Source organism: Arachis duranensis, chromosome 6 (assembly GCF_000817695.3).
Source record: "Arachis duranensis cultivar V14167 chromosome 6, aradu.V14167.gnm2.J7QH, whole genome shotgun sequence".
Classification (NCBI taxonomy): Eukaryota; Viridiplantae; Streptophyta; class Magnoliopsida; order Fabales; family Fabaceae; genus Arachis; species Arachis duranensis.
Genome location: NC_029777.3, coordinates 15,094,352 through 15,104,153, shown reverse-complemented (window position 1 = coordinate 15,104,153; position 9,802 = coordinate 15,094,352). Strand labels below are relative to the sequence as shown.

At 31.5% G+C, this 9,802-nt stretch overlaps 1 protein-coding gene across 4 annotated transcripts in view; it reads right to left on the bottom strand.

The window, feature by feature from the left end:
* Positions 1-6,669: 6,669 nt before the first annotated feature.
* LOC107493174 (transmembrane emp24 domain-containing protein p24beta3) overlaps positions 6,670-9,802 on the bottom strand; it is a 4,091-nt gene continuing 958 nt past the window's right edge. For 2 of the 4 annotated variants that reach the window (XM_052262846.1, XM_016114263.3), the window contains 4 exons: positions 8,115-8,365; positions 7,855-8,041; positions 7,663-7,770; positions 6,670-7,045 (listed from right to left, as the gene is read on the bottom strand). In XM_052262846.1, coding sequence (XP_052118806.1) covers positions 6,912-7,045; positions 7,663-7,770; positions 7,855-8,041; positions 8,115-8,333 — 648 coding nt within the window. In that variant the 5' untranslated portion in view covers positions 8,334-8,365 and the 3' untranslated portion in view covers positions 6,670-6,911. Of the gene's footprint in view, positions 7,046-7,662; positions 7,771-7,854; positions 8,042-8,114; positions 8,369-9,802 lie in introns of all 4 variants that reach the window. The other 2 variants (XM_052262845.1, XM_052262847.1) reach the window with 1 other exon arrangement.

Here is a 9,802-nt window from a genome sequence, read left to right as displayed (position 1 = left end):
AATGGAAGCGGGTGGAAGAACACGCAGCAACCGATTGACCTACCAGCTGAAGGTAGCAACTAGGAAAGTCGCCGTACCCCCTTGCTCATCTTTGGATGCACCGAGGACGGTGCAAATTTTTAAGTGTGGGGAGGTCGTTCGACCACTTGGCATTTTTGGGTGACAAGTTTCTAATCCCAACACTTTTGCATTTTATTTTAAGATTTTTAGTTGCATTTTCTTATTTTGCATATGTATATATTAAGCTTAGTCAAAATCATGATATTTTCCAAGGATTTTATCTATAGGACACCCCAATTGATTGAAAAAAAAATTTAGAACTTGCTTGAGTTATATATTTTGTGGATCATGTTTTTGAGCTAAGAACACAAGCATGTGAGATTTGAGCCTAATTGTGTGGTTACATCATATAACCACTTATTTTCATTATTGTGCGTATTATTATCTCTCTATGATTGTGATATTTGATTTGTCTGATTCTATATGTCCATTATTTTATGTATACATGCATTTATATAATTGAGGCCATTGTTTCAAATTGCTCACTTACCCATATAGCCTACCTTTTATCTTTCATTGTTAACCAACTTTGAGCCTACGCTAAACTCACTTGTTCTTAATCTTAGCACATTACAAGGCTAAAGCAAAAAATAATAAATGTCCCTTGTTTGGATCTTTGGTTAGCTTAGGCTAGTGAGAGTGTTTATCATTTGATTTTGGGAGAAGTTGGGAACATTGAGTAGAGATAAAAGTGTGTTTTTGTATTTTTATTGAAAATTTTGGAAATTGGGTATATACTCATGTATCAATCATGTTTATACCATATGCATTGATGTTCTTGTATATATAAAAAAAACAAAAAAAATAAAAAAGAAAGAAAAAAATTGCAATAAAAAGGGGACAAAATTGCCCCAAAGTTCAAAGTTCAATAAAAAAATCAATGCATATGTGTAATGACCAAAAATGGAATGCATGAGTGCGTGAAAAAGTGAAGAATGGGTAGTTAGGTTAGCTTTGAATTGTATAGGTTGTTATATAGGTTAGGTGGGAAACTCAGGTTAATCAAAGATTCAAATTCTAGTCCACTTGACCATATGCATCCTTACCTTGACCCTAACCACATTACAATCTATGAAAAAGACCTCATGATATTTGTATGCATGCATGAAATAATTGTTGATTGTTAGATGAAATACAAATCTTGGAAAGCATGATTAGGGGGGAATTGAGTGAATCAACCCCATACACTTGAGTGCCTAGAGCGGATACACATCCGGTGAAGGTTCGATCGCTCAATTACATGTCTCCACCCATGATCATCTTTTCTTGCAAGTTTGTAAAATCTTTCAATGATTCAATTCAATTGTGGGTTGATTTGATTTCTATTGCCTTAGCCTTTGTGCTTGTATATGTATTCTTGAAAATTGACTTGTTTTGACCAAGTGGATGCATTCATATAGATATATTGCATATAGATAGGTTGCATTTAGTTAGTTTGTATTGAATAAATGTTGATACCCTTTTGCTTCTTTCTTGATTTTAGCATGAGGACATGCTTAGTTTAAGTGTGGGGAGATTGAAGTACATCAAATAGGCTTGATCACATCAACCCATAAGTCCCAACCTATCTACTAATTAGATTAGTAGTGGGTTGGTGTCAATGAGTATCAAATTGATCACTAAGGGTTCTCAAATCACCAATTCATTGAGACTCAATGACTCAAGGTCACTCAATTTTCTTAGCCTAGGCCAAGAGCAAAGAGAACTACTCAAAAATTAAAGAGAACATTTCATCAAACATGTGGAATGCAATAAAAGTAAACATCACAAATTGCAAGAGTAATAAAATCTATCAACTACCAATTGCAAGGAAGGTAAAATCTCAACTCAAATCAACAATAAAAGAACATCAAACATTAAATTGCATTAAAGAAAAGATCCAAATCCAACAAGAGTTCATCATCACAAAAGAGACATAAAGGAGAAATTAACATGAAAACTAAGAGGAATCAAGAATAGAAACATGAAATTGTAGAGAAAACAAGATGAGAACGTGAAATTGGAACTAGATCTAAGATGAAATTAACCTAATCTACCCTAATTCTAGAGAGAAGAGGGAGCTTCTCTCTCTAGAAACTACACTACATGATACTAATGCTACAATCAATTGCTCCCCCTTTGCTTGGGCTTCAATTCTGCATGAAATACACTCAGAAACATGTTGGAATTGGGCCTGGGCTGCTTAGAAATTGCCCCACCGTTTTGCCTTTAAGTGAGTCACGTGCGAGTATCGGCGCGTACGCGCCATGTTCGCGTGCGCGTCGATTGGCTATTTCTTCATCCGCGCAGACGCGTCATGTACGCGTGCGCGTCTCTATGCGAAATCACTTTTGCACGTGCGCGCCCATCGATGCATTCCCAATTCTTGTTTCCTCATGTATTCTCCACTTTGCATGCTTTTCTCCTTATTTCTTCCATTCAATACTTGCCTTGTGAACCTGAAATTACTCAACAAACACATCAAGGCATCAAATGGAATTAAAGTGAGTTAAAATCACCAATTTAAGGGTCTAAAAAGCATGTTTTTACACTTAAGCACAATTCAATGGAGAATTACAAAATCATGCTATTTTATTGAATAAATGTGGGAAAAGGTGAATAAATTCCCTAAAATAAGCATAAGATAAACCACGAAATCAGGGTTTATTAGGGCTCCGTCGAACGCGTCGCCACGCGCTGCTCGAAGTTGCCTGTCTGTGTGCAGAAGTTCTCCTTCCAAACGCCTCCAGCGCCATTGGATCAGCGCCCAGATCAACGGCTCCGCGTCTACCACGTGTCAGGCAGAACCTCTCCGACTCGTGCTCGACCCGCGTGCCCGACCCGATTCGCTTTGCTACCCGCGTGGCACCGCCCGCCCTGTCAGCACTGACGTGTTTCCACAACCAACCACGTAGCGCCACGTGTCCTCTCCTATTGACGTGGCAGCTGACATGTCATTCGAAATTCAAATTTGGTTGATCCTCCTTTTAATTAGGAAGTTGTGGGAAGCAGATGGGTATACAAGATCAATACTTACTCTGATAGTTCTATTAACCGTTATAAGGCACGATTAGTTGCTCAGGGTTTTACGTAAGAATATGGTATGGACTATAAAGAGACTTTTGTTCCTGTTACTCGTCTCACATCTATTCGAGCTCTTCTTGCCATTGCTGCGGTCAAAAAATAGTCTCTCAATCAGATGGACATAAAGAATGCATTTCTTAATGGAGATTTGAAAAAGAAGATCTATATGAAAGCCCCTCCGGGTTATACTTGTCCTTCTAGTAAAGTTTGTCTCCTTCGCAAGGCACTCTATAGACTTAAGCAAGCTCCTCGTGAATGGTTTGACAAGTTCAGCACTACCATATGCAATCTTGGTTTCACTTGCAGCCTTCATGAAAATGCTCTGTTCATTCGTAAAAGCGAACGTGGAGTTGTTCTTCTACTTCTGTATGTTGATGACATGATCATCACTAGAGATGATGTATATGGTATCTCTGATCTCAATGCGTCCCTTCAGCATATTTTTTTTTTTATAAAAGATCTTGATTCTCTCAGTTATTTTCTTGGTCTAGAAGTCATATCCACCGATGATGGCATCTATCTCTCTCAAGCTAAATATGCTTCAGATCTTCTTCCTCGAATTGGAATTATAGATAATCGCACTGAATCTACTCCTCTTGAGTCTAATGTTCGATTTACTCTTATGGATGATACTATTTTGGATAATCCTACTCTTTATCGACAACTAGTTGGAGGACTCGTCTACTTATCTGTCACCCGACCAGACATCGCCTATCCGGTTCATGTTCTTAGCCAGTTCTTGTCAGCTCCTCGTACTACTCACTATGCGGCAGTTCTTCGCAATCTTCGCTACATCAAAGGCACCCTATTCTATGGCATTTATTTTTCTGTCCATTCATCTTTATCCCTTCAAGCATACTCAGATGCTAATTAGGCTGGTGATCCCACTAATCGTCGTTCCACTACTGGTTATTGTTTGTTTCTTGGCGACTCTCTCATTTCCTGGCGAGCTAAGAAGCAAACATTCACTACTCGATCAAGCACAAAACCTGAATACCGTGCTCTTGCTGACACCACTACTGAAGTTATCACGATTCGTTGGCTTCTCGAAGACTTGGGTGCTCCTCAATCATCCCCAACTGATATTTTTTGTGACAACTGCAGTGCTATTTAGATTGCCCATAATGATGTGTTTCATGAACGCACCAAACACATTGAAATTGATTGTCACTTTGTTTGGTAACGTATCCTTATAACCTTATTGATGTTGTTTGTCTTATCGCTGTTGGAACACTAGATCAGACTGCTGATATCTTCATGAAGGCTCATCATCTGACTTGTTTCCAGACTCTGTTATTCAAACTCAAGATGGTATCCTTAGGTCCCACTTGAGTTTGAGGGGAAATGTGAAGAGAATAATTAGAATCAAATTAAATCAATTAGTATCATTTGTATTTATATAGTGTATTTGTATATTAATTATAGGATTTTATGCTTTTATTACTTTAATTCTACTAATAGCTATATATATTCTTTGTACATTATACTTTTCCTCACACTCAATAATACACTCTTCACATTACTATCTGAGTCTCTTGTTTCTAACATTTGTAATCGATATATAGATATTATGAAACAATAAATAAAAATAATTGAGTGAAAATAAATTCATTAACTATATCTTAAAAATAACTCTATGATTTATATATTATCATGTAATAAAAGTATTTGATTATACCATATAATTTTTAAAGAATTATAAATTAAATGAAAATTTAAACAGTATTTGCTTTGTAACTTGACAAGTAATTTATTAGCGGATAATTTTTTCATTTTCTTTTCTTTTCTTTTCAAAAGAGAAGAATTATTGAGTATTGAGAACTCGGATTACATAGTAATGCAAAACCAGCAATAATTTAAAAAGAAGAAAGCATTACTTTTTTCTGTGCTAATAAAACACGCATGAACAGAAGCCGAAGATTAACGTATTTGAGCGCCATGTTTATGTTTGAATGATGAATCAGTTGATTAATTCCAAGAAAACGTGTAAATCTGCTAAATACAAACAATACAACACAATCAAGAGCTCAACAACACATAAATATAACAGAGGATATTGTATAAACTTTTTCTGTGATAATTATTGTTATATATATATATATATATATAATATAGTCTCTCTCATGCATCATCGATCTAAATAGACCAAAAAAATGTTTGTGGGGGTTCATTATTTCCCATCTCTCATTTGTCTAGTCAATTTAAAGCGTGAAATGGACAAATGAAATGGTTGATAAAGAATGGGTCCATCTTTTTGAAGATCAATATACACGAAAATCTTGTGGGAGCTATAGAGGGGTATGCAATTCCAATGAATACTCAATACTTAAACAGTCCAACTAAGTATTATTTAAATATTGTTATTTATTTAATTTTTAGAAAAAAAAATAAAAGTAAGTAATTTTTTTTTAATTTTTCTACAAATAAATATGTAAAAGTAAATATTTAAATTAATTAACTAATAATAAATTTTTAAAAAGATTAACTAAAAACTAAAATTTAAAGGGCAACTAACATTTTTAATATTAATACTTAAATTAGGAGCATTTGTCACAAAGTTAAATGCGCATGTATAGATTTTGCGATGTTTATTTAAGAGAGAATTTTTTACACGAAAAAATCTGAAATTTTTAAAATTAATAACATCGGAAATTCGATTAAAAGAAACATCTGAAATTTAAATTTAATAAAAAATCATTTTTAATGAGTTTTATACAGACTTATTTAACAATCTACTATATTATTGTTAGCTGAAATTAATTACTACAATGTTAGTTCTTAACATTATATTACTTTTAATTTAATCAACAAGTTTTTAAGTTTTAACTGTCTAGTTGAAACTTGAAAGTAACCACATATAACCCTCTTATTTGATTTGTCAATCATTCTATATTAAGTAATGAGAGTAAATTATCGTTTTTATCTCTAACGTTTGAGTAAATTTTATTTGTATTCTTAACATTTAAATCGTCGTATCTCTAACGTTTATAAAAGTGATTTAATGTTATTTTATGGTCAATTATATTAACAAATTAGATTGTATTTTTTCAATTATTCTTACTTTGATGTATTCATTTTCAATAAAGTCTCACTTGAATGTGTTCAATTTTAATATTGTACCCGATATTTGTTTTTAGGTTCAATTATGTTCTTAGAAAAGTAAATTATATAAATGTTGTAAGAATTAGTTTCAAGTTTTGATAAACTATTTTTTGAAGTGAATCATCGGTTCTATCTCAAATATTTATATTTTAATTTCAAGACGAGATATATTTTTTAAGTAGTAATTATTAGTAGAATATATTTTCTCTGTGAAATTTTTATGTTATTATAATAAGCTTTTAGATTATATATATAAGAGATTTATTAAATAATATTAGACAGATACAGAACATAGAATATAATAGAAAAAGTGTGAAAGAAAGCAACAGAGGTAAAAAACACAAAAAACAACAAAAACAAAGATAAATTAATCTTTTTCTGCCTCCTTTTCACCTGTCTCCTTATCCTATCCTACATATCATATCGCTAATATGAACTCCAACATTGCTATATTAGTAATCTCATCTTATATAATATAATCAATAATTCGTTTAACTCTAAATTCTAATACAACCAAACTTCTGCATATTACATATCATTCACAGTACATTACTTATTATCATAAAAAAGAAGGCTCAAATTTCTATCTAACTAAAGCAAACAAATGAAACCAAGAAAAAAATTCTAGTCCTTAACAATTTTATGGTGTTTAAATTTGATAATGTATTACAAGGGTAGAAGTAGGACTAGACTCGGTTGTAAGCAAAAGATTTGCTGAAGAGGCGACGAATGTATACGACTTGCAATATACTCGTTGCAGCGAACAACACATATTCCAACACTGTGTAGAACACTACCCTTCTTCGAGTGCTCTCATTTGCTGTATCAACCAAAAATCAAACCTTATTAACACACCAAAGTAATAACTAATTTAAGAGTAATTATCCAAATTGGTTCTTGAAATTTTTAAAATATACAAAACAGTTTCGACAATTATTTTTATTAGTCAATACAATTTTCATCAGTTAGTCATTAAGAATGACTGCTGACATAAAATATTAACTCAACACAAGTTTATCGTTAAGTATTCACATGCACAAACTGAACAAATCAATCTCCACAGTTAAGTACAAAACACTCCATGCAAAGTTTAAAAAACTTGAAAACAGTCTTTGAATTCCAAAACAGTCACTTTCGAATATTAAAAATATATTTATTTAATAATTTTTAACTATCATTTTTATATATTTAATTAAGGTAGATATCCCAATGAAAATTTCATAATTATCTATTCATATAAAAATATTTTATTTTGACCATTAAATGATAGATTTTAGGGTTTAATTTTCAAATGTTATAAAAGTATTATTTTGTTTAACGTGTGGTGAAACAAATAAGTCACACTTTTTAAACCAAGATCATATGAGAAGATGTTTTTGACGTCTTTATTGGAGTAGTTGCTTTTAATTAAATAGAATGAAGAAGAATGTAACTTACTGTATCTATGTCTGGCATCCCGCGCTCTCAAATACTTCTGCTCTGATACAATAGATTCCAATGCCTCTCTTAACTCTGCAATCTTCACATTGATAGGGTCCAAATGCTCTTCACACAGCAAGAACCAAATAAATAATATAAAACACAAAAGTATCAATTAATTGGAAGTAATAACATATGTAATTAACTGACCATCTTTGGCTAAATCATTTTCATTAGGAATGTGGCCAATGTGAATGTAGAAAGAAACAGTCTCAGGAGTTGAAACAGGGTTAATAAAACAGAATTTGTAGATCCCATTTTGCACCGCTTTGAACTCAAACTTGTCCCCCGACGTTCCCTTCAAAGAGTGCACCACGCTTCCACCTGGACCTGTCACCTATACACCAACATCAGTTAAACTCTGTTATGATTTTCTGTCACTAACAAAATAAAAAAAAAGAGGGAGTTACAGTGAAATCAATGCCAGGATGATCAGAATTCCAGAAAATATCATGGTCCATGACAACAAAACTGCCAGAAACGATGTCACCATCATGAAAAACATGCTCTGATACGCATTCCATATCGCTTAAACTGATGGACAGAGCCAATCCCTTTGAGATCATGGACACCAGGAAAGCCATCACAATATTAATGGTGCACATCTTTGATGATGAGAACCAACCCATGCTTAATTGTTATGAACAATGTCTCTCTCTATCTGCTACAAACATTCACTTTTCATTACAACAGGATTACAATTTACAACCAACAATGTTGATTCATCAAAGAAGTGGCAATTTTTGACGGCTTAATTTGTGCTTCTGTAGTTTAATGGGTCATTACTTCCATCTATAAAGCCGCTCTACTCATTTAGTTAATTTCTCCAATTACATATATTTATATATAATTAGGAAAAGTATTTCATTTTCTCTAGTATCATTACATTTACATCATAATAACTCATCATAATAATTTATATATTTAATTTATATTTATACACTAAAGTAAAGTACTTACGCATAAGATTATAGTTGTTATTAATAAATTATATATTTTAAAAAAATTTAATTAATAAAACAAAGAAAATAGTTTTTAGTGTTAGTATTTTTTATTTAACATTTATAATTATGTTTCTTTATGGGAACCTCTTTTTTTTTTTTTGCAGCATTTCTTAGCTTAGCATATCAATGACTTTAAGAGTTTGCTATTGGACAATAAATTATTCATTTTACAAATTTATTTTCAACTAATTTTTTTCTGATGAATTTTTTAAATGTAATAAAGAACCTACCTACGCTACACAAAAAAATTTATAAAAAAAGGAAGAAATTTTCCACTTAGTATAAGAGTTTGATCACAAAATTAGCTAGCTAGGACCTTATTAGAGCTTTTAGTTTTGTACACAATATATATAGTTAATTATAACCTAGCAAAATTTGGGGTCTTAACTAAAATTGAGTGGCACTATAAAAACCTTCGAACAATTTAATTTAATAAATTAAGAATTTAATTTTGATGTAATAAAAATGTAAAACATTTTATACAATAATACAATCATATTTATTTTTTTGGATTACTTATTTTTGTTGATATGACATTACGTAATTGAATATATATGTAAAATTACTTTATTCTGACGGTATATCAAAATTAAATTTATAAGTTAATAATAATTACATAAACCGTATTAAAATTATATATTTGTATATAAATACATATATAGTTGAATTTATTTTTAATGTACATTTTATATTCAATATATATTCTACCTTAATAACTGATTTTGGTAACTAATTTAGTATATAGCTAATATGATGCTATTTTGTTATAATGCTATTTTATATATAATTTTTTTGCATTGTATATTTATATAAAGTTATACAAAAATATTATTATAATAAGAATGATAATATCTATTTAAAAGAAAACCTAATAATGTATGAAAATTAATTGTGGTTGCTCCCGACAAGTCCATGATAAACTTTTATGTGCTTTGTTTGCCAAAAAATCACACGTATTTCTCCATTACTAATGGACAAGAGCAAGGGAAAATTATTTGGTGTGCACATAAATATCTCAGCATGAATCTGTTTGCTCTTCGAAATATCACAAATCTTCATTCAACAAATCATGCAACCCACAATCACATTGTAAA